The sequence below is a fragment of the Ziziphus jujuba genome, chromosome 10, assembly GCF_031755915.1.
Source record: "Ziziphus jujuba cultivar Dongzao chromosome 10, ASM3175591v1".
Classification (NCBI taxonomy): domain Eukaryota; kingdom Viridiplantae; phylum Streptophyta; class Magnoliopsida; order Rosales; family Rhamnaceae; genus Ziziphus; species Ziziphus jujuba.
Window position 1 is genome coordinate 19,429,203 of NC_083388.1, and position 25,750 is coordinate 19,454,952.

Here is a 25,750-nt window from a genome sequence, read left to right on the forward strand (position 1 = left end):
CTTGTTTACTTGTGATTGGAAAGCCAATGATGAACAGACTATATATGATAATCATATATAAGACAAGAATTTTATTAGCAGTTGGATTTATTTTGTGTAGAAAGTGTGACAGTGTAGCCCGTCTGCAATATATATATATATATATATAGCTATAGCTAAGCAACAAGTTAAGGATGATGCCTCTATTTCAAAGGCACCTGTTGTTGTGGCAATGGTTCTTAAAGATGGCGTAGCTCTCAAGAAAGTGTTCATAAATTCTATCTCTATTGATATTATCATTATTATTATTGCGGTAGCTCTAGGAATTTTGAGAGTAACAATGGCAATAACAATAAAAAAAATATAAAACAAATTATAGTTGGTCTTCATGCATCCACATCTTGTTAATCGTTAAATAAGCATCCAAGAGTTAATGCATTAAAGATGAATTTGACTCCAAATACTTCAACTTAAATTTTGTTGAAAAAAGGGTTGTTTAGGATCAAAGTTTGAATAACTGGGACAGATTTCTCTGTCACTTATCTTCACTTTATGAATTGTTTTTCTTATTTTATTCATTTATAATTAATGCATGCATTTTAATCTCAAGCAATTTCAACTTTCTTGGACAATAAGAATAAAGAATGACGCATTGTCTTAATTACTTCATCAGTTTTCATCACAGCCATCTATACTCCACGTGTGTATATATATATATATATATATATATGTATATATATATATGTATATAATTACTAGTTAGCAAAATCATATATAAGCACCTTTTTTTCAAGATCTTCTTGAAAGTTTGAAGCTTTCCTACTTAACCAAATATGGCTCAAATGGTTGGTGAAGATGAGATAGAGTCACTCAGGATTGAGTTGCAGAGATTGGAAGAAGCCTAAGATCATCATTTCAGCATCATACCTCGAGTTTCAGAACTGGTGCTTCAGCATTGAGTTCTACAAAGGATGATACTGATGTCGAATATGCTTTGCAATGGGCTGCCATTGAGAGGTTGCCGATCTTTGAACGACTAAGATCATCTCAATGATGAAAAAGTTGGAGATGATGAGAAAGTCAAAAGGGTAGTTGATGTTACCAAGCTTGGAGATGAAGAACGCCACTTGTTCATAGAGAAGCTCATCAAACATATCGAGAATGACAATCTTCTTGTGCAAAATTAGAAATAGAATATACAAGTGAGAGTCCTTTCTGATTTTCCCACTTTTAGTTTCCCTTTTTGAGATATTTTATGTGCTTATTATTTAATACTTGAATATGATTAAAGTTAACCTCAAATGGTTTTTTGTAGAGTTGGTGTGAAATTGCCTACTCTATGTTGTGATCCATTGATCACCAAAAACACACAAAACTAATATAGAAAAACAAAAGAGACAAAAGCATGAAAATTGAGAAGAAAAAAATGTATTATAACTATAAAATTTATACACAAAAAAACTTCTCTCGGCCTTTCTCAAAAACATGTATTGTCTGTACTGTGTGTTTTGTGTTACAAAACTGAAAATGAGTATCTATTTATAATGTTCTCTCTAGGGTTTCTAAGATTGAAATCCTAATGGGCTTAGCCTTTAGGAGATAAAAGGCTGGAACCCCACAATTCCCCCCCCCCCCCTCCCCCCCAGCTGCATTACAAAAACTTGATGGTCACCCACCATCTAAACTAGCTATGTCTCTCCACAGCTTCAACTTCGTTGGTATGACAACTTTTGTAAACATATCTGCTGGATTCTCTTTTGTGTGAATCTTCACCAATCTGAACAAGTTATGCTCAGTCACATCGTGTATCCAATGATAGTGGACATCAATATGCTTTGTCCAAGAATGATACATTGAGTTCTTGCTCAAATCTATAGCACTCTCACTGTCACAATGTATCTTGTAGTCGTTCTACTTGGTGCCCAGTTCATTGGTGCCCAGTTCATGGAGTAAATGCTTTAACCACATCATCTCCTTATCGGCTTCGGCTAAGGCAATATACTCTACTTCTATCGTGGATAAAGCTACACACTTTTGCAATCTTGACTGCCATGACACAGCTCCTCTAGCAAAAGTGTAAATATAACCTGAAGTAGATTTCCTACTATCAAGATCTCCTGCTGTATCTACATCTGTATAGCCGTGTAGAACTGCATCACTTCCCCCATAATACAAGCATACTTTTGATATACCCTTAAGATACCTGAGAATCCACTTAACTACTTCCCTGTGTTCCTTTCTAGGATTTGAAAGAAATATGCTCATGGTACCAACTGCATGAGCAATATCCGATCTGGTACACACCATTGCATACATCAGACTTTCCATCCCTGAAGAATAAGGCTCTAAATTCATCTCCTCTATCTCTATTTTGGATAAGGGACACGATCTCTTGCTAAACTTGAAATGGTTGGCTAATGGAATGCTATCTAGTCTGGCCTTCTCCATGCCAAATCTCTTTATCACTCTTTCGACATACTTCTCTTGAGATAGCCATAACATGTGATTCTTCCTATCTCGGACTATTTACATTCCTAAAATCTCTTGAATATGTCCCATTTCTTTCATATCAAATGACTTGGAAAGTTTCTTTTTCAGTTGACTAATTTTCATTGCATCTTGTCCGACGATCAATATGTCATCAACATATAGTACAAGTGCAATGAAGTTTCCATCTGGAAATCTCTGAATATAAACACACTAGTCTGCATCAGTCTTCTTGTATCATTGACTCACCATAAAAGAGTCAAACTTCTTGTACCACTGCCTAGGTGCTTGCTTGAGGCCATACAAGCTTTTCGTTAGCTTGCAAATGAGGTTCTCTTTGCCTGAAACCTCAAAACCTTCTGGATACTCCATATAAATCTCCTCATCTAGATCACCATGAAGGCACGCTGTTTTCACAACCATATGCTCAAGCTCTAGGTCTTGACAGGCTACTAAATTAAGAATAATTCGTATCGAAGTCATCTTCACCACTGGTGAGAAAATCTCATCAAAATCAATTCCTTTCTTCTGAAGGAAACCTTTGACGACCAATTGGGCTTTGTGCTTCACCACACGTTCGTTGCCATCTTTCTTGAGCTTGAACACTCATTTATCCTTTAATGCCTTCTTTCCCTTTGAAACCTTAACCAACTATGGTTCTTCTACAAAATTCCATCTCATCTTACATTGCATGCAGCCATTTTTCTTTATCTTGATGGGAATTAGCTTCCTGGAAACTCTCTGGCTCCCCCTCTTTAGTAAGCAGAATATATTGAGATTCTGGATATCCCTTTGATGGAACACGGCCTCGTTTAGATCTTAGAAGAGGTGTACCATAATTTGTCTGTTGTGATGGTCCTGCAGCTTGAGCATCTCCCTACTCAACATCATCTTCTCTCTCCTGTTCTGCTTCTGGTAATTCTCTATGTACCTCGTCGTCATCTGTGGCAGGTTGTGCTGGTGCTGGATCAGGAACAAAATCATGGACACTAGTATTAGAAGACTTTATTGACTTCTCAATGTCTTCTATAGTTTGGTTTTCTTGGAATACTACATCCCTACTTCTGATAACCTTCTTTGCTTTTGGATCCCATAATATGTATCTGAATTCTTCGTCTCCATATCCGATAAAGATGCATGGAGTAGTTCTTGCGTCAAGCTTTTGTCTAAGTTCCTTGGATACATATGCAAAAGTTAAACATCCAAATATTCTTAAATAAGAGTATGATGGATTCTTACCAGACCACACTTTCTCTGGGATTTCAAAATTTAGTGGTACTAATGGTAATCTGTTAATTAAATAGCAGGTGGCACAAATAGCTTCTCCCCAGAATGACTTTGTCAGCTTAGTCATATTGGTCATACTTCTGACCTTCTCCATAATCGTCCGGTTCATTCTCTCGACTACACCATTATGTTGTGGGGTAGAGAGGCCATCTTCTCATGCCGAATACCATGTCCTCTACAGTAGGTATCAAACTCTTAGGAAGTATACTCAACTCCATTATCTGAGCGAAGACACTTCAGCTTCTTTCCTGTCTCGTGCTCTACCATAACATGGAACTCTTTGGAGTAATCTAAAACTTGATCCTTCGTTTTCAAAAAGTAAACTCACAACTTTCGAGAAGCATCATCTATGAAGGTTAGGAAATATCTGTTGCCAATTAGAGATTCCTCCTCCAAAGGACCACAAACAACAAATTGCACCAGACTAAGCAACTCTGATCTTCTTGTTGAAGATGACTTAAATGAGACTCTAAGTTGCTTACCATACAAACAATGATTATAAGGATCTAGCATAGCATCCTTAGAAATAGTGATAAGTTTCCTATTTATCAAGGTAGACAATTCTTTCTCATTCATGTGACCGAGTCCTGGTGCCACAGATTTCGAGATACCCCTCCTTCTATAATATTGATGCTATCTGCACAAATCTTCACATGAGTGTTGTAAAGTGTTCCACAAATATGTCCTCGAGGGACAACCATAGCACCTTTTGTCATTTTTCATGTGTCATTGTAAAATTGGTTGCTGAAACCTTCCTTGTCAAAGGCTATTCCTGATAGCAGATTGAGCTGAAGGTCTGGAACATGTCGGACATCCTTCAAAAGTAATTATATGTCCAATGTTGGTATTTATCTGAATATCACCAGTTCCAACGATCTTAGCGAAGCTGTTATTTCCCATCTTCACTATGCCAAAGTTTCCTGCTTTATATGTTTTGAAAAACTCTACGTGTGGAGTAACATGGTAGGATGCTGCAGTATCAACTACCCACTCGATTTCTTGTCTTGAAATGTGAAGGCATGATTTTTCATGTGTGGAACAATATGCCACTTCTCCTCTGACAGTGACTAAAGTTTTACCATCCTTCTTCTGCTGATTGCTTTTTTGGCCCTGCTCTCGCAACATCTTCCTGCAGTACTTCTTCAAGTGTCCTTCTCGATCATAATAATGACATTTATATATTGGTCTCCTTCCATCTGTGGATCTGTCTCTACTCGGGCTCCTGCCTCTCCCCCTGTCATGAGTGCCTTCTTACTGTCTCCCCCATTTCTCTGTGACAGGAGCATGTGTTTGATCATTACCAATGTCCTTTCTCCTGGCCTCCTCATTAAATAAGACATTCGTTACCATAGGCATGGTAAGTTTTCCATTTGGGGCCGAATTGTTGAGAGAGACAACATATGTCTCCCAGCTGTCTGGAAGAGAGCTAAGAAGTAAAAGTGTCTGTTCCTCATTCCTTAGTTGTAACTCCATAGCAGACAATTGATTTACCAAGTTTTGAAACATACTGGTGTGCTCGGCTACAGAAGTTCCATTTTTCAACTTCAAATTCAGCAAACGCCTCTCAATAAGGCTTTATTCCGAGCCGTCTTGGCATGCTACATGTCCTCCAGCTTCTTTCAGAGGGTATATGCGTCTGTCTCCTATGCAACATGATGGAAGACACTGTGGTCAATCCATTATTGGATTTGACTGATCGTTTTCCTATTCATCTTCTTCTATTCTACTTCTTTGGTGAGATCGAGATTCCTTCCTTCGGCATCTAAGGGGTCAAACAAGTCCTTGCAATTTATAAGATCTTCTATCCGAAGTCTCCAAAGTGCATAGTTGGTGGCAGTAAGCTTGATCATAGCTCCCGAATATGATTCGTCTATTGACATCTAGTCCTGCAAAAAATTGAAGCTGAATTTGGCAAAATAGAGTCCACTAATACGTCAGGAACTGTTAAAAACATTAGGTTTGATTCTTCTTGGGTCAAAATCTGAATCTCTAAAATTTGAGGTCAAAGTGTAATTTTCAAAACTTCTGGATCAAACTGTAAATATCAAAACTTTTGGAAAAACCTGCAAATACCAAAAATATAGGGGTACTTCTTCAATTTGGAAAAATTTTGGACCAGCATCTAACGTGGCCTGGGTGTCATGGCACCGCTCGGCTTAGCTTTGATCTCAGGAGGCGGCTCGGTACTGTGCGCGTGGCGCGTAGCGCATGAAGACCTGCGAAAAGGGTTTGACTGGCGTGTGGGGCGCGTGTACGTTGACCGATGCATGAGAAAACCTGTAGAAAAATTTGACCCGTGCATGGGGGCGCATGCGACAGCTGATGGAGGTCTAGTTGGGTTCGTTCTCTTTATCTCAGTGAGATCTATCTCCTGATATGTTCAAATACTTTGTTTGATGTTTTGGACGACGAATCCTATACGTGGATCTTGGCTCTGATATCACTTATTGTGATCCTTTGATCATGAAAAATACACAAAACTAATACAGAAAAATAAAGAGAGACAAAAGCACAAAAATTGAGAAGAAAAAAATGTATATAGCTATAAAATTTATACACAAAAAAACTTCTTTCAGTCTCTCTCAAAAAATCTGCATTGTCTATACTGTGTGTTGTGTGTTGTATGTTACAAGATTGAAAATGAATATCTATTTATAATGCTCTCTCTAGGATTTTTAGGGTTGAAATCCTAATGGGCTTGGGCTTTAGGAGATAAGAGGCTGGACCCCCACACCGTAGACGTAAGATACAAGAATCTAAGTGTGGAAGCAGAATGTGAGGTAGTTCATGGGAAGCCCCTCCCAACTCTATGGAATTCCCTGAAAAGCACACTTTCTGCAAGTGTTCTTACTCTGGCCAAAGTCTTTTAATCCTTATCATTGACATTTATAGATTAATTAACTGAAATTTGAAAGGAACATGGAAGAAATTAGTGGGTTTAATGTGATATATGAATGGATGTTTGTCAACGTTCCATGCTTTCACATATATAACAACAATTATAGGAAAATAAGGCAGCTTATTGTTCTCCGCATAAATTTAGTAAAGATGAGTAAACAGGCTCTTGGTGTTTTCAGCAGACTTGCATTGTTGTTGATTGCTATCTGGATGTGCTCCAGACCGAGCAAATATTGGCCAACAAGCTGGTTTCATTCCAGAACCCTAATTTTTCCAGATTGTGATGAATTTTTAAGATATCTAATTATTTTCAATACAAACAGTTTTGATTACTGATATAGGAGTTGGACAATCAGTTTTGAAAGCCGATTGTATACCAAATTAGAATTTTGATTCTTCAATATGGCATGTGTTAAATGTTGAACCTTTCTTGTCTATTAGAGGGGTTGTCAAATTGCCTGGTTCAGGGTCTCGTAAAGCCAAGATAAGTATAATAAATGGTCTTAGTGGTGTCATAAAGCCTGGAAGGTAGGCTGGCTAGCAGCTCCATTTAAACGTACATTTTGTTCCATATCAATCATTGTTATCTTTTACTCATCATTAATTATTTCAATTATCTTCTATTAATAATATATTGCAGCTTGGCAATAACTTCTGCTAAAGAAATAGATCTTCATGACTTTTCAAGTTGCTTTGAACAATCTTAATTATAAATTATCGCTCACTCTCCTATTGTTATTGGTCTTTAATGTGTATCAACTATTTGTGCAATTTTTCAGTTTTCTTATATCTTGGTGTAGATAGTTGGTAACCTTAACTTTCATGTTAAACTGTATCCTATTCTTGTGCATTTCACTTTGACATCCAAGCCATGGCTTCCCCATTGCCCTTCCATGCACTTTCCAATCCGTCCAACTTAATTTCACCAACTATAAACAAGAAATATTTTTCAATTTTTTTCTCAAGAAAATTATTAATAACTGGTGATACCAAACTACAGGGTACATTGAAGTAGGTTCAATCTTTCTTTGCAGGTTAACTCTACTGCTTGGTCCACCAGGATGTGGGAAAACATCCCTTCTGAAGGCACTGTCAGGGAATTTAGACAAATTCCTCAAGGTTTAAAATTTATTAAACTTTTTTCTACTTGCTCTACTGATTGTCACCTATTGAGGGAAAGTTATACAAACATAAAAGCGGAAATAATTGAGAAGCTTTGACTAGTGATGCAAACTTTTGGAACATAGTAAGAGAAAACTTGAAAAGAAAAAAAATCGTAAATAGGTCATTAACCTAAGTTACAAATCAGATTATACCCATCACCTTGTTTAAATCTCATATTTAGATGGACTGTTTTCATGGTTAAATGCATGATAATGTTTGACTTATTTAACTTTATATTTAGGTACTTACCATGTTTTCGGTCCACATTCTCAAATAGTCAACAGGGGAAATTTCTTAAATGGACACAAACTAGAGGAGTTTATCCCCCAGAGAACTTATGTAACTTCTTCTGCTTACATAAGCCAATTCGACTTGCACATAGCTGAGATGACTGTTAGAGAAACACTTGACTTCTCAGCCCGTTGTCAGGGTGTTGGAAGTAGAGCGGTAAGTTTTCATGGCTCCAACATAGTTATCAACTAGATGTGCAAAACTGATTGTGCATAGAAAATGATGATATGTTTTCTGTCCACAAAGAGATTATGCTGGAGGTTAGTAAAAGGGAGAAGGAGGCAGGCATAATACCAGATCCAGATACAGATACTTACGTGAAGGTGCTTTATTGATTTTATGATCACTTTCCCTCTATGTTTTGGAGTTTATCAAACATTTCGAATAGAAAAAGAAGAAGAAGAAGAAACTTTTGAAACTCATCATGAATATATTTCAGAAGAAATTGACTGACTATGATAATATCTAATGTCACATGCATTTTGAGCATCTTAAGATTAAGAAGATAGATGTAAGCTTTCTTTTTGGGTTAGCATATTGCATTCTTTTTGTACTTTGATGAAAAGTTCTAAATCAAGTTCAAGCCATTTTACATGAACAAAATGATGGCAAGCTGGGCAAGTAGCAAAAAATATTTCGACAAATTTATATAGTTGCACACTTAGCACAACTTCTTTGCTGGACAAGTAGTGTAAATTAGCTCTAGCAGCCATGAGCATCTGCTTACTTTTGGCTGATCATTTAAAAAATCAGAGGATGCAGTTATTATGCATAAGTTTACATGTGGGATCTGCACCATATTCATGGCAACTTATGGTGAAGCACTGTTTATCTTCAATGAGGTTCTGTATTGTAGTTCTTGATAAAAGTAATTTCTTTACAGGCAATATCTGTAAAAGGACTAGAAAGAACCCTTCAAATAGACTACATACTGAAGGTCATTCTTCTAAACTCAGCTTTTCAACATCAATTTCCATATTTTTATATGCATGTAAAAAGTGTTTAATGGTTTCTTTTACTTTATGTATGAATACTCAGATACTTGGACTTGATATCTGCGCTGACACTTTGGTGTGAGATGTCATGGTAAGAGGCATCTCTGGTGGTAAAAAGAAGAGATTAACAACAGGTTATTCCATCCACAAAAGACTGATAAAGTGTTTAGTAGAACATGGAATTCACATAAACTTTTACCTAGAATTCAACAAACCCAATTTAAATATTTCAGGGGAGATGATTGTTGGTCCAACAAAAGCTTTGTTCATGGATGAGATAACAAATGGCTTAGATAGTTCCACTGCATTTCAGATTGTTGCTTGTCTTCAGCAGCTGGTTCATATTACAGATTATACAATACTGGTTTCACTTCTTCAACGTGCACCTGAAACCTTTGAGCTTTTCGATGACCTCATTTTAATGTCAGAAGGGAAAATTGTATATCATGGTCCTAGAGATAATGCTGTTGAATTTTTTGAGGATTGTGGGTTTAGATGTCCTGAGAGGAAAGGCATTGCTGACTTCATTCAAGAGGTAAAAGTGCACAAGCTCATGATGCTTTTCTCTTTTAATTCTTCATTTTGTCTCAACTAACATTTACACCATTTAATTTGCAGGTTATCTCTACAAAAGCTCAAGCACAATATTGGTATGCCACTGAACAACATCACAGCTATGTATCAGTTGATTTGTTCTCCAACAAATTCAAGGCGTCAAGTTTTGGGAAGAAGCTAGACCAGCAGCTCTCAGAGCCATATAATAAATCCCAAAGCAATGAGAATGCACTTTCATCTAGAGTGTATTCTCTTTCTAAATGGGAACTTCTCAGAGCTTGCACAGCAAGGGAAATTCTTCTCCTGAGGAGGAATTCTTTTCTCTATGTATTCAAAACAACTCAGGTTTTACATTCAAAATTTTAACGTCAATTTTTTTTTAACTTCTGGATGGAAACAGCGGTGCCAAACACTTCCCCCCCCCCCCCCCCCACCCCAAATTCATACACTTCTACCTTCTGAAGCGCATGGAAAATTTAATGCATGTTCATACTTGTTTTTATTTTTCAGCTGATGATCATTGCAATAATTACAATAATTACACTTCTGAGCTTTGGTAGACAATCAAATTTTACGGAAACTGGGTAAGACATTATTACACCATGCACTGATTTCTATCACTCTGGATTTTTGGAAATGAAGAAACGTGGATTTTGTCAAGAGAAACTTCAACTACTTTGCGATGTTACTGGTATGCTTAGGCCTGGTGTCCTCACTGCATTGATGGGTGTTAGTGCAGCTGGGAAAACTACTCTTCTAGATATTCTTGCAGGAAGAAAAACCAGTGGCTACATTGAAGGGGAAATAAAGGTAGGTGGTTATCTTAAGGCTTAAGAAACATTTTCCAGAGTTTCAGGCTATTATGAGCAAACTGACATATACTCTCCACCTATCACGGTTCAAGAATCTGTGGTTTTCTCTGCTTGACAACGTCTTCTTCCTCAGATTGACTCAAAAACTAAATCCGTGTGAATCACCTAAAATTGTGTTTCAATTCAATGTATAATTCATCTCCAAGATAATTTTTTTTTTTCCTTTAACTGCTGTTTCATTGTTGTACAGGACTGTGTTGCTGAAGTTCTTGAGACCATTGAGCTTGATGAAACATAGATGCTATTGCTGTAAGTGGACTGTCAACTCAGCGATGTAAGCGACTCACAATAGCTGTCGAGATTGTAGCCAACCCCTCTATTATGCTCATGGATGAACCCACAACCGGCTTAAATAATAGGTCAGCTGCAATTGTCATGAGAGCAGTGAGGAATATAGTTGATACAGGGAGACCAACCATTTGCACTATCCACCAACCAAGTATGGACATATTTGAATCATTTGATGAGATATTTGAAGCATTTGATGAGGTAATACAGTTCTTTAGCTATAAAATTTTAGGGTAGATAACATGTATTAATTTCTTGAGGTAATACAAACTTGTTTCATCAAACCATTGAGTTGCTCTTTTGTACACGCAGTTAATTCTTCTGAAATCTGGTGGGTGCATTACCTACTTAGGACCACTGGGGCAAAATTCATGTAGGATTGTGGAGTATTTTAAGGTCAGCTTCATATATCAGATATTTGTGTTCAATTTCTTATCAAAATAGAAACATTTTTTTGTTTTTCCTCTAGCAGACACTCTATTATACAGTCTTCTTAATTGCATTCTTTGACAGAATATTCCTGGGGTTCCAAAGATCAGAAATGATAACAATCCGGCAACATGAATGTTAGAAGTCACTTATCCAGCTTCTGAAGCTGAACTTGGTATAGATTTTGCTCAAATATATAATGAATCTGCTTTATTTGGGTGAAAAGTAGTTCCCTTCTTTTGTACTGATCAAGGATTTGGAGTTTCTTTTGCTTTCAATTTGCAGAATGTATAACACTTGTGGGAATCACCCCAAAGTTAAGCAACTATAGTTCACAACTTATATAGATTTCCAGCAGCAGGGAGCTGTTAGAAATTGAACATGACCATTATTTTATAGTTCCATCATGTAGGCAGAACAAGGAGCTTGCAAAGCAGTTAAGTACTCCACCTCAGGGTTCAACAGACCTCCATTTTCTGAGCCGTTTTTCACAAAAAATTTTTGGAACGATTCAAATGTTGCTTATGGAAGCAGCAGCACTTATCATATTGGAGGTCTCCCTCATGCAACCTGACTCGTGTGATGAGCACACTTATATCATCCTTGATATTTGGGGTACTTTGCTGGAACAAGGGAAAGAACATGGAAGTTGGTATATTAATACAGTTTTTTTTATTGCAGAGAGAATATCATAAGTCAATATAGCCCAAGTAAAGTCACATTGCTATGAATTATAACAAGCATAAACGAAGAACATCAAGTATATCTATGGTCTTTAACTCTTAAGCAAACTTATTGTTTGCCTGAACTTTCGGTTGTAAATTCTTCCTACTTTAGGCAGATCTTATAAGAACTATCTGATGCAAATTAATCAAATAGGACAATGCTGCAAGGATCTTGTACACATGGGATAATTAATAAAAGAGATATAATGACAAAACTTGCAAGAGAAATAGTTTATCTTGTCAATCTCAGTATTTCCATAAATAATAATTCGACTCTCATTTTGCTTATTTTCTGACGTCTTTGTCAGAAATGACCGCAAAACTTATTCAACATACTTAATTCAATGTTCATCTCTGTGATCTTCTTGGGCATAACTAACTGCTCACCAGTTTTATCATATATGGGAACAGAACGAACAGTTATGTATCGAGAAAGATTTTCATTTATGTACTCTTCATGGGCTTATTCACTTGCAAAGGTATAATTTTTCATGGAACTGACTGAGAGTTTGTGCAAATTACTAAGTATCATATCTAGTTTAACTGTCTCATTCATTTCTGGTATATTATATTACATAGGACTAGCATATAAACCATAATCATGCAAATTTCCTCTCAATTATAGTTTCTACCTCTTACCTTCCCTATTTGATCAATTTTTTATCCAACTCTTCTAGCTTGAGCTTTTAACTTCATTGAAAAGTTTCTGTTGGCTTTATAGGTGATGGTTGAGGTTCCCTATATAATCACCCAAACTGTTATCTGTGTGGTCATCACATATCCATTGACTGGCTATGCTTTAGTATTGAAGGTTTCATGGTTACTTCTATGTCATGTTCTGGTCACTGCTGTACTTCAATACTATGGGAATGCTTCTAGTCTCATTGACACCAAACTACTTTTTAGCAGCCACCTATTAAAATCTTTGTCAAGCTAATTCTCACAAGTCATGACAGATATCTTCTGAAATTTGCATATCGAAATTGCGACTAAAAATACTTGATCAACTTTCATGTGCATTTTACAAATATTTATACCATCATATAACTGGTGCAAATTTGGTCAAGTTTCATATCAAGTTGTCAGACAGCATAAGTCATTAAGAAACAGAACCGAAAACAAAAATGATGAATATACACCAGGAAATCTGAGTTTATTTGAAGTTCTTAAATAAGAAGCTTTAGTGAGGTTTCCTTGTTTTCTGGTTTTGGGTATACTCAAAATCTCAGAAGACTTGGTTTTGTGGAAAGTTGAAATTGATTTTATTGAAATTACAGTAAATCTCAGGAACCAAAATGTGTTGTTTGCAATTTCACCAAATTCCAAATTGGTGGATTGGTTGTACCATTTGACCCCCACATCATGGTCCTTGCACAGTTTGCTCACTTCACCATATGGAGATATAGTAGAGAAAATTGAGGTGTTTGGAGAAACAACAACAATTGCTGCCTACTTACAACATTACTTTGGATTTCAATCTCATCACTTAGGCTTGGCTGCTCTTCTTCTCATTGTTTTCTCTTTGCTTTTTGCTTCTCTTTTTGCATTTTTTTACTGAAAGGTTTAGCTTCTAGCAGAGGTGAATGGGAACCACCATGAAAATTACTCAATAAAAATAATATTGGATATTGCTAATCTATTCATTGGAGATTGACATCTATTAAGGGGGAGAAAAAAAACAAAAAAACAAAAATAGTATTTTGACTCTTGAGGAAAGCAAAAGCCCCTTGTCCATGGCTTCTCATTAAAGGCTAACAAACTATATATATACATAAATGCCGAATTGAGGATCCTACTCTAAGGACATCATGAGGCTTCAAGAGTATTCTTTTAAAAATAGGTGCATATTTAAAATTACGCTTAACCAATTAACGATATGCTTATATCCTTACAATGTTCTTGAATTAATGTCCTTATCGAAGCCAAATTGTATATATATTTTTTGAAAACAGCTAATAAATTGTATCACACTCACAAACATTACATGGAAGGGATGTTTTGTTCCATTTTTTCTATCGTCATTTATGTCCGACCAATAATCCGGTTTTCCTTTTCTTTCTCTCTCTTTGTTTCCTTTTTAAATGAGATGGCATTATATTACTAATTGCGTCCAAATCCCACACACACACACACACACATATATATATATATATACACACACACATACATAAATTATTTACTAGCTTCATTAGACAATTTATATTAGGGGATTAATTTCTCTCTCTCTAGTAAAAAAAAGGATAATATATAGTTTATTATTGACCATGCGAACAGGAAAAGTGAGAAATTGACTAATTTTCCTGATAATTATAATCTGAACTGCAATTAGGTGTTACTTTTTTCTTAAAATGAGAGTTGCATGTTGAAACGTTGCTGTTTAGGGATTTTCTTTCCCTGAAGTAATCGTAGTGCAAGTTCAGTATAATCAGAAAACACATTTATTAGGATGAATACGGAACTCGCTGGGGTATAAAACACGACAAAAATAAAATATTGCATGCATGATTTGGAGTGTAAATTGAAAACTTTTTGAAGAGGAATATTGTATACAAATGCATATGTCCATGTAGGAAAATTCAAAGTCGGAAAGAGATCCCCCATTTGCTTGGACATGTGTTTTTAACGCCAAAAAAATAATAATAATAAAATAAAATAATAAAATAATAAAAAATAAAAAATTACCCCAACGACAAGTTTTTTAATATTAAAATAAAAAATTAATTGTATTTTAATATTTTTTATTTAAAAAATTTTACTGCCTAACGGTTTAAATTTTAAATATAACAATTTAGATTTTCGAAATTTGTTACGTATTAATCCAATCCTAAATCTTTATCAAATAAATTAATAACAATTTTTTTTTTTTCACAGATTTTCTGTTCAAAGTTTGTATATAGAATTATTATCAATTTATTTAGTCAAAATTAAAGATTTGACAAATTTTCAACATATTTAAAAAAATAAAAAATTAAATCATTAAGTTTGAAAATTAAGATTCATAAAATTATATAGATGACAAATGTTGAATTACAATTATTCCAAAAAAATGACTTTTTTTTGTTTTTTTTTTTTTTTTGTTTTTTGGTCTGATATACAATGAAACGAAAAGTTTAAGAGATGACATCAAGGTTTGAATATATGAAGGGGTCAATTAATTAATCTGAGTGGACCACCAACCTACCAACTCGAAGATTAGTTTTATTTAAAATTCATTTTCTAGGAGTGCGACAGATACAGATACAGGGGTTAGGTGACTCCATCACCATGATGTTTACACAACGTGGACTCCAACATCTAATAAAATCCGTCATCTTTTTCATTTTTTAGTTACTTCATTCATTAATTATTCTTGTTCATCCCCAACCAAAAAAAAAAAAAAAAAAAAAAAAAATTCATTTAAGTAATCTTAAGCACCTAACATGCGCCACGTACGCACCACTCCAATTATCTTTTTATATTTTATATATGTATGAAACTTAATTCTTTAATTACTACTGTTCTATTTTAAATTAAGTAATTCAGCAAAAAAAAAAAAAACAAAAGTATTAAATCCAAATTAAGTTAGCCTTTAGATATTTGATTGGTTCTCGCTTTATAATATTCTAGAAGTGAGTAATGATTTAAACTCCGAAAGAAAAGATGTACACAAAAAAAAAAAAAAAAAAAAGGAAACACAGAAAGTGAAAATTAATAATTAAGGGAGTGTTTGTTGACGTTTATATTTTTGGTTTTTTGTTTTTGTTTTTTGTTTGATAGATTACGCATATATAAATAATAAATTTTACTATAACAGTCATATGTAATGGCAAAAAGAAAAGACTTTAGTAAAATAAATCTTATTTTGTAAATAGTTTGAAATTGGTTTTATTTACTCTTTCTGATTTTTTTTTTTTTAAAACCTTGATAGAAAACCAAAAATATAAACATAAAGGTTTCCAATCAAGGAGAAGAAAAATTTTGGATATAATAAAATCTTGGCTTCAAAACAAGATGAAATAAAAATGATGATTATGGTATGCTCAGTAAGCACTTTTTTGTGTCAACTCCCAACATGTAAAATGTCATTCTTATAATAATAATTTAAAAATAGGAAAGAAGCATACACATAAGCAGTAGCACCATTGCATGATACGATTTGCTAAAGCCCACCAACCCCTTTCTTTCCTTTGAAAATTAACCTAATCTCAACTTACATACTATATATTCTCACCAACCAAAGATGACTTCTTCCATGCATATTTTTACAATATTAATTCCTCACAAAACCCCTTTCTAGGAACCACATATATACTGTAAACTTGTCATACTTGTTTCTTTCTTAGAGACTAAAAAAACAGGAAGAAGAAGAAGAAGAAGAAGAAGACATGAAAATACTAATTGATATGAAAATGGGAAAGCATGATCAAGAAATCTATATTTGGGGAAAAAAGATGTTAAATCATATATGTAATTGGTAATTTGATAAAATAATTTAATAAATGAATTATATATCCTTTCGAAAATTGTGACTGAAGGAGACAATTACTTGCTTAGACAATTTTGAATTAGAATCCTTATACATGTATATAAAATAACTAGTAGTTAGATTACTAAAAAAAAAAAAAAAACTCATGCAGTTTTCATTTTTTAAATTTTCAAAATTACTCATATATTTGTTTTTATTTCTTTAAATCTAAATGTTTTTTGAAAAATAAAAATTTACCAATAGCCACCACTAATAAAGGACCCAACAGGGTCATCAGCAATGAATCTGGACAATTTTATGCGGCGATTACCAATACATCGGAGAGAGAGCCCCACCATCGTTACGATGTCTTTTTAAAACTGAAACTGCGATGAAAGTCAGAGTACTGGACTTGAGCGGTGATAAATAGATGTTGAGGACCTTCAAGCAGACGTTGCAATTGCACCATATCCATATAAAGCTAACCATTGGTTGCTTAGCATCTTATCTCTAAAACTCCAAAAGAAAAAATAAATAAACAAATAAAAATTGAATTTTTCGCTTTTTAACCATTTTAATCAATATGTGAGACCTATTAATTTATAATAATTATTGAATAAAGTACTCGAACAAAGAATTATGTAAAATGCACTTAAAAAAAAAAAAGAGGTTATATTAAAAGTTTATATGTGTCTATTGATGCTTATTCATGCAATTTTATGTATAAATAGAAAAATGCATTATGTCAAAAGAAAAAAAAATTTATTTTTTGACAAAAAGCATCATATAAACGTTGCTAGCCATCAGCTTCTTTCTTCCCTTGTACACACGATAGAACAAAAAGTCAACTATATATTTAAAAAAAAACAGTAATAGTGGACCTCAATTCACATTTATATAGAACATAATAGAGTGATGCTTTACTTATCATATTTATTTATTAAAATTTTAATAAATAATGACGTGATAATAAATAAATAATTAATAAATTATTCATACCCTATAATTATGAAAAAAATCAACTGTATAATATCGTCTCATTGTTTACTAATATTTAGGTAAATAAATTTAGTAAATATATAATTACTGATAATAATATCCCACATAGTAACTACTATACAATTTGATTAATCAATAGCCTTATTTTAATAATCTTACCAATTCTTTCTTTCCTTCTTTCTTTCTTTTTTTCTTTTTTTGTTAGAATAAAGTACTATTTTTTAAAAAAATCTTTATTACGTATTTAAATAAATAAAAAGAAAACATTAATTCCTTTCTATTATTATTGAAACAAACTTTGTTTTTTTGGAGTATACAAATTAAGAGTGATGTTATAGCTACGAAACTTATATACCAAAAGGTTTATCAAATGTTAAGTGTCATTGTTATGTTATTTCTTTCGTTACATTTATTCATATTAGTAAATATTAAAATTTTAATTAATAAATTAAAAATATATCACTACATTACATCAACTAAGTATATATAATAATATATTAGTTGATATTTCTATAGCATTAATAAATAAATTAAACACATAATACTATCTCCTATAATTTTCTTCTAAATAAAAAATGTTAACTTGTAATAAAATTAAAAATACAAGTCAAAACCATCAAGCCAAGTCAATCAAAATCAAAACCAAACCCAGCAATCTCACATTCCAAAGTTGGTGAAACCCAAATAAACCGAACCGGATGAATCGGCTAATTGGTAACCCACCTAACCATATCAATCAATAGCACGATGCTTTTTATTTCATAAACTTCCTTGAAGCCACATTGGCCGCTCTGTCGCTTTTACTCACCGACTCCATTCAATCCCAACCGTTAATCCTCTTCCATCCAACGGATGCAAGCTCTATCTTTCCACACCAGCAATTTTATTCTGGACCCCACCACCGCGCGTTATTTTGTAAGATATCATGACCGCACATTCTCACAGACAGATCATGATCGATGAATAGAATCAAAATCGCGTGGAAGCCTCCGACCACCGGGCTATAAATATGCACTCCGACCGTTTGAGTAAATGTGTGCAAGAGTTCCGGGAATTAGATACGGACATACAAAGAGACAAGCCAAAGGTCTTGACCTTTTGCTTTGCTTCAATCAAACTAGATCTAGGGCTACCATTCTTGTCGAGTTTCCATACCTCTGGTAATGCCCAACTCTTTCTTTCTGACTGTTCTATGTGCTTTTAACTGCTTTGTTCTTCTTCTTTAGCTTGTGGGTTTTTCTTTTTTGGTATCTGGGTTTCTTATTTTTTGTTATTTGGGACAATCTGTTTTCCTCTGAATTGGGCTTAATGGGTTTTTGGTTTTTAAGGAAAAAAAAAGAAAAAATATTTTTTATGGATTGATGAATTTTTCTTCTAGTCTCTGTGTGTGATATTCGTAGGCAACGAGCTGCATATTGCACGTAGTATTTTGGCTCCAAATTCAATTTCTTCAACCGTTTCACTCTTATTTTTTATTTTTTTATTTTTTAATTCTTTTGCTTCGAATGGAAATTAAATGGATTTAATCCAAAATTAATTGAAAATTCGGGCTTTTTAGTGCTTATGGTTAAACTTGGTAGATCTGACATCTTTTTCTTCTCTTTGCTTTCTTAGCTTTGGAATCTTATCATTCTGGATTTCCTTGTTATGCACCAAGCAATTATATTCTGCTTTTATTATGCAGAATAAAAGTAGTCTACCTGCCTTTGACTCTTTGTTACTTAATGATTTCTTAATTTGGAAGTATTATCCATTACGCTTTGTAGATCCGCCCAAAGGCTAAAGCTATCTTTACTATCTCTAAATAACAAACTTTTTTCTTTAATGGAAGCTTAGTTATTAAGAATACTTTTCCATAGGTTTGTTGGGGAATATGTTAGATGCGAGTTAGATAATCCTCCTTTACTACTGTATTGTTGGTTTAGAAAATATCTCCATGTAAGATTTGGCGTTTTGTTTTATTCCGCACAGGTAATTAAAAAATTCCTCTCTGATCTGCAGCTTGAGAAAATGGAGACCTTCCTATTCACATCCGAGTCTGTGAACGAGGGACACCCTGACAAGCTCTGCGATCAGATTTCTGATGCAGTGCTCGATGCCTGCCTTGAACAAGATCCTGATAGCAGGGTTGCATGTGAGACTTGTACGAAGACCAACTTGGTGATGGTCTTTGGAGAGATCACTACCAAAGCCAAAGTTGACTATGAGAAGATTGTGCGAGACACCTGCCGTAACATTGGATTTGTTTCAGACGATGTGGGCCTTGATGCTGACAACTGCAAGGTTCTTGTTAACATTGAACAGCAGAGCCCTGATATTGCACAAGGTGTCCATGGCCATCTCACCAGGCGACCTGAGGAGATTGGTGCTGGTGACCAAGGTCACATGTTTGGTTATGCCACCGATGAGACCCCTGAGTTGATGCCCCTTAGCCATGTTCTTGCTACCAAACTTGGTGCTCGTCTCACCGAAGTCCGCAAGAATGGTACCTGCTCATGGTTGAGACCTGATGGCAAAACTCAAGTAACCGTAGAATACTACAATGAAAACGGGGCAAGGGTTCCTGTCCGCGTCCACACGGTTCTCATTTCTACTCAGCATGATGAAACTGTTACTAACGATGAGATTGCTGCTGACCTCAAAGAGCATGTTATCAAGCCTGTGATCCCTGAGAAATACCTAGATGAGAAGACCATTTTCCATCTTAACCCATCTGGTCGTTTTGTCATTGGTGGTCCTCATGGTGATGCTGGTCTCACAGGCCGCAAAATCATCATCGATACCTATGGAGGTTGGGGAGCCCATGGTGGTGGTGCTTTCTCTGGAAAGGACCCCACCAAGGTGGATAGAAGTGGCGCCTACATTGTCAGGCAGGCTGCCAAGAGCATTGTTGCCAATGGCCTTGCTCGCAGGTGCATTGTTCAGGTCTCATACGCCATTGGTGTTCCTGAGCCTTTATCAGTGTTCGTTGACACTTATGGCACCGGAAAGATTCCAGACAGGGAGATCCTCAAGATTGTGAAGGAGAACTTTGATTTCAGGCCTGGAATGATTTCCATTAACCTGGACCTCAAGAGGGGTGGCAATGGAAGGTTTTTGAAGACCGCTGCTTACGGCCACTTTGGCAGAGATGACCCTGACTTCACATGGGAAGTTGTGAAGCCCCTTAAGTACGAGAAGGCTTAAGAATAAAATTACGCTATGGCTTGCGGTTCATCAATAATCTGCTTCTCCTTTGCAGCTGCATTCCAACCCACGAGTGGCCCTATTGCTTTTATAATGTCATTGTGTTTCCTTTTTTTTTTTTCCTTTTTTTTTTTTTTCACTTCTTCTTTTTCCAAAATTTTTAATTTCCTTGGTTTTGGCCATATATAAAAAAAGAAGATATATGGAATTTTGTGTCCTAAGTGAAGAAAAAGTAGAAAGAAGCTGCTCGAGTATCCATGTTAAGTTCTATGCAAGAAATGTCTGCTGTACAGCAGACTCAATGTAGTGATACTATATGTTTGTTTTGCCATAAATCAATAATATATAATTCATCCTCATTTCTTTCTATATATGACTCCCGTTTAAATGTTGCAAGTTTAACCAAATTTCATATACAAGTTACACATATTTTGAACTCCTATATTGCTTGGCTTGCTGAATGGCTTGGTATTAGGCTAGTAGTATGCTTTCCAAAATGCATCGTATTGAAATTTCTTTCAGATCGCCTATTATCTCCTACTTTTTGGTTTTAGGAGTTTTGATTGGTTCTTTCCATTTACCAGGAAACGAAAATTTTTTGGTTCTTTTTAGCAATCATGGTGTCAAAAAATTTAGTGTTGTTAAAAATCAATCACCACCTTTGTGCTTTCGACCAATCAATGAGAGACAACATTAAGTTATAGCAGTTATTTTGTTCTAAAACATCACGTCCTAACTTTTCAGCATTCAAATCATTCACATTTCTATATCATTTTCTAGCCTGCACATGGTTTTTACAACTTGTAGTGATCCAAATCATCAAAAAACGCTTTCGTTCCTCACTATTACCCCATCTTGACCTTACGTCTGTTTGATCAACTGTAAAAAGCTGGGGGTGTAATTTAAAAAAAAAAAAAAAAAAAAGTTATTTATCATGCATCCTTGTATGATCTTCCAAAGCCTGGAAAATTACTTGAGAAAAAAGGAAGCAATAAGGAAGAGTTTTTTTTTTCTTTGTTGGACAATTAGGTACCCAAAATTGAAGCTCAAAAGTTAATTGACGGCAAGATTGCGATAAGCCAGGTTTTGTGGTGTTGAATGAACCAAATGGGTCTCCTCTCATTTCAAACCTTACGAGGTAGGCTGCTTAATATTTTGAGTTTGACTTTACTTTTATAGCAAATGGAGTCGGAGAGACAAGCATAGTCAATAGAAAAGTCATATTTGGATGTGCAAACTGAACCGAGGCACAACATTAATACCATTTTTTTTTTTTTTATATACTTTAGAAATCAGGTATGGCAATGAACAGGCATGGCCAAGAGGTGGAACTATAATACTATAAAATTGTTTATCTAGAGAACATAATAGTGATAATAATACTTTTTTTTTTTTTTTGGGTACAATAGTGTTAATAATACTTAAAATAGTGGTGCCGATGGTAACGTTATATTCCATAACGAGTGCTAGATTATGGTATAAATGGTAATATCTTGATATTGGTAATAGTAGTGGTAATATAGTTAAAGGTATCTAATAGAAATTAAATAAATTCCTCTCTTAGAGAATTGGTTGTTATTATATTTAAGAATTTTAAGGTTGATTTGTCGTCACTTTCTCTGATTGACTTATCAAATTTTCACTTATTTAAAGCCACAAAGGTAGGTTTGTTTTCACCAAAAAAAAAAAAAAAAAAAATTTCTTTTATTTTGGTAATGGCCATAAAGGTTTGTTGAATCTTTGAAAATCAGTCAATTATTCCATGTGACAAATTTTCTAAGAGATCAATTGAGGCACCTAGCACAAGTTCAAGTCCAAATACAAGCTTTCCACCAAAAAAAAAAAAAAAATCAAATACAAGCTAAATTATCAAAAATAATAAAACAAAATAAAAGTTCAAACAGTGGTTGGTATGATGGGGACATAGGCCTAGGCTTAGGCTTGACCTTTTGGGCTAGCTATTTAAACACCCTATATAATACTCCGACAAGCCTAAAACACACCGCTTTAAAAGTCACAACCCACTTATTAATTATTCATTTATAGTCTCTGATTGATGAAATCAGTTGGTGGTTGTCTCAAATACTTCCAAATGAAATATGTAGTATCGTTATTATTATTATAATATATGTTGCTTTCTGTTTCCGTTGAGTTGGCCAAATCAGTATAAATAGGTAGGTTGCCCGGTTTTCAAATTTTTAGCTGCCTCTGATATTTCTTAAAATTAAGGAACCAAAATGAGATCAATATCATTATTGGAGACACTAATCAATAAGCTGCTCTCGTAGGACCCTTCATTATCGATAATATATTGGTCAATTGCTCAACAGAGAATTCTAGACTTTATTTCTCTGTACTTGGGAAACAGGTCAGCACCAGTGTCATTAAAGGTTTTGTCAGGGTCACAAAATAAATTAAGAGCAGAACTTTAATAGCACTGAACCAAGTGGGGATACAACCATAGGCTTAGAGAAAAAGTAATTGGAAACATTGGCCCCCAAAATTATTGGAAATCCATTTATCCTACAAAACATCAGATCTAGCTTGCTTGCTTGCTATTTACCATGTTCCTGGTTTGTTTGGTTTTTTTATTTTTTATTTTATTATTATTATTATTATTATTTGTGTGTGTGTGTGTGTGTGTGTGTGTGTGTGGTAATATTATAATTTTCGGGTATGGTAAAGAAGACTTGCAACAAAAACACTCATTATCATATATAAAATGTAAGGTAACCAGCACTACAAGAGCTGATCCACACCATAACACCTTGGAATTTCCTATATATGGAAACTAGAAAGTAAACAAAATCCTGAACCCACCCCTACATAAGCAGTACTCAAGTACAGCAGAAAAACACAAAAAAATTTAAAAAAAAAAAAAAAAAATGAAGAAGAAGAAGATCAACTAAAAAGGTAATTACTAAACCGATAAAACCCCATATCCCATAACAAAAGCAAATACCCTCCAAAAGACTCTAGTTCAGAGCATGGCCAAATCAACAAAACAGATACTGAACCAAAATTGCAGCAAAAGAGCCCAGCTAGAGTGTGCATGTGTCTGTGAAATCATGGTTTTGAACCACCACCAACAGGTGTGCCGGGGATAGTTGGAGTGGGAAGGATTGGAGTAGTGGTAATGGGAGTAGGAGTAGTAGTACTTCCTGTTCCTGATCCAGGGAATGTATAAAAGCCTGATGGTCCAAAACCAAAACCAGTAGCAAAAGTTGGACCTGGATAAACTCCGCCTGCTATTCCTCCAACAAAGTTCTGTGGATGATCCACCTGATCATTGCTCTTCAACATCCTTCCTCCTTCAACATCCAATGCGAGAGCCACAAGCATGGTGGTCATCAGGATCACTAACATCTTCTTGTTCACTCTCTCCATCTCTAAAGCCTCTCTCTCTCTCTCTGCACTACTCTAGCTTTTTTAGCAATGTTAGTAATGTGTTTTCTTGCAATGGAAGAAGCTTAGCCTACACCACCTTTCTTATATAATACAAAACATTTCCAGTTAAAGAAAACCATTATCACATCTCTGTCTGCCACCATAAATTCCTTGTTGAATGGGGAAAAAAAATTAGCTAGGCAAGGGTAGTAAAGTAAATTTCATGGCTATGGAATTCAATTGGAGGTGAATTTAAAACCAGCAGAAAAAGGGTAATATGCTTAAAGATAATTTTGAAATTACTTTTATGCACTTTACCAACCATTTTAATGAGGGGAAAAAAAGGGAAGACCCTTCTGATATATGGAGGTAAACTGATCATTTTGACAGCTAGACTAATGTTAATGGGTTTTATGCTTTATACAGTGACGAATTGACAGAAGTAGATCCACATACGGTGGCAGCTTAGCCCAAAAAAACCAACTCAAACTCACACCTGTGGATTTGAAAGTTATAGTTCGAATTTTGGTATGTTCCTTTAGTGTCTGGGAAAATCATATGCCACTGTATTGCCGTGTAATACAGGACATTATCCTGATGACTATGATATTACGAGGAGATATTTTTTATTTAAAAAAAAAAAAAAAAAAAAAAAAAAAAAAAGAATACAGAAGAGAAAATAGTACAACAGGTTTACGAGCAATGAAGGACCCAATATAGCATTTTGCAGAAGAACAGGGGGAAAAAAAAAAGTTATAAACAATTGGGGTTGATTTTCATAATATTCAGAAAATGTCAATGAATTGAATTATTCAATTTAGAAATTTTCATGAAATTCCCGGGTGTGCTAGATCAACCGTACACGTATTAGTACTAAAGGATTTATGACATTGGTGATTGAATTTATGATGGTCCTACCTAACCACGAGTGGGATGTGTAATGGCCCTTAAAATCCTCAGACTCCTTAACTGGTTTTCGTTTCAAATATTTAAAACATTCGAGTTTCAACTACTGCTCTGGTTCTACTTCGTATATCTACCACCTCTGGTTATTTCTATATATTTGAAGGTTTTTGACCATGTGGTGGCAGAGACATATACAGCTGTGACTTAACAGATGCAGAAAATACTTATACACACCATTGTTTACCATTTCCAACAATGCAATTAAGTTGGCATGGTTGAATTGATAAAATTGGGTGTGTGCTTGATTTTCTTGAACTTTACTATTGTAGCTACTTGGAATTTGCAATGGTTAACTTGTTGAGATCGATATGTTATAAAGAGACACTACCCAACTGGGAATTTAGAATATTCACGCTTAGTTTGGATTAAGAATAATGGAATTTTACAATATGGGTTTGTAATTTAATGACCACAATCTCATTTTGTTAGCTGCTATTTTTTATTCATTATTATTATATGCTTTGAAAGAACAAATTTCATGTCACTTGTTTGCAGAACCAGAACATTCTCACACACCCTTCAATGGGAAAGAAACCATTTGTATTTTTAAGTATGTTATCTTCTACATGCATGGATGTTCTATCCGTTTGGTCTAATCTTCAGAAATCAGATAATATACATACACACACACATGCATGTTCTATCTTTGTTTTTTTTTTTTTTTTGGGTGAATAACATGCATGTACTATCTTTTTGGTCTATCTTCAGAAATCATACAATGAACACAGTCTTCAGAAATCGTACAATGCACACAGACACATACAGAGAATATCTGTTTGGTGTAATGCATGTTAAGAA

The 25,750-nt window shown here is 34.6% G+C and overlaps 1 protein-coding gene and 1 pseudogene across 2 annotated transcripts; both read left to right on the forward strand.

Moving 5' to 3' along the window:
* Nucleotides 1-812: 812 nt before the first annotated feature.
* LOC107411706 (pleiotropic drug resistance protein 3-like) lies at nucleotides 813-12,890 on the forward strand (annotated as a pseudogene).
* Nucleotides 12,891-18,389: 5,499 nt separating this feature from the next.
* On the forward strand, nucleotides 18,390-20,968 carry LOC107411715 (S-adenosylmethionine synthase 2). Of its 2 annotated transcripts, none has more exons than XM_048468304.2 (2): nucleotides 18,390-18,573; nucleotides 19,385-20,968. In XM_048468304.2, the coding sequence occupies exon 2, from the start codon at nucleotides 19,424-19,426 to the stop codon at nucleotides 20,597-20,599; it is 1,176 nt and encodes a 391-aa protein (XP_048324261.1). In that variant the 5' UTR covers nucleotides 18,390-18,573; nucleotides 19,385-19,423; the 3' UTR covers nucleotides 20,600-20,968. The 2 variants fall into 2 exon arrangements, with proteins under 2 accessions (XP_048324261.1, XP_048324260.1); XM_048468303.2 differs by having other exon boundaries at nucleotides 18,391-18,573; nucleotides 19,415-20,968.
* Nucleotides 20,969-25,750: the final 4,782 nt, after the last annotated feature.

What these genes read in the sequence shown, in the direction of transcription:
- LOC107411715 (XM_048468304.2), top strand. Translation starts at nt 19,424, where the DNA reads ATGGAGACCTTCCTATTCACATCCGAGTCTGTGAACGAGGGACACCCT.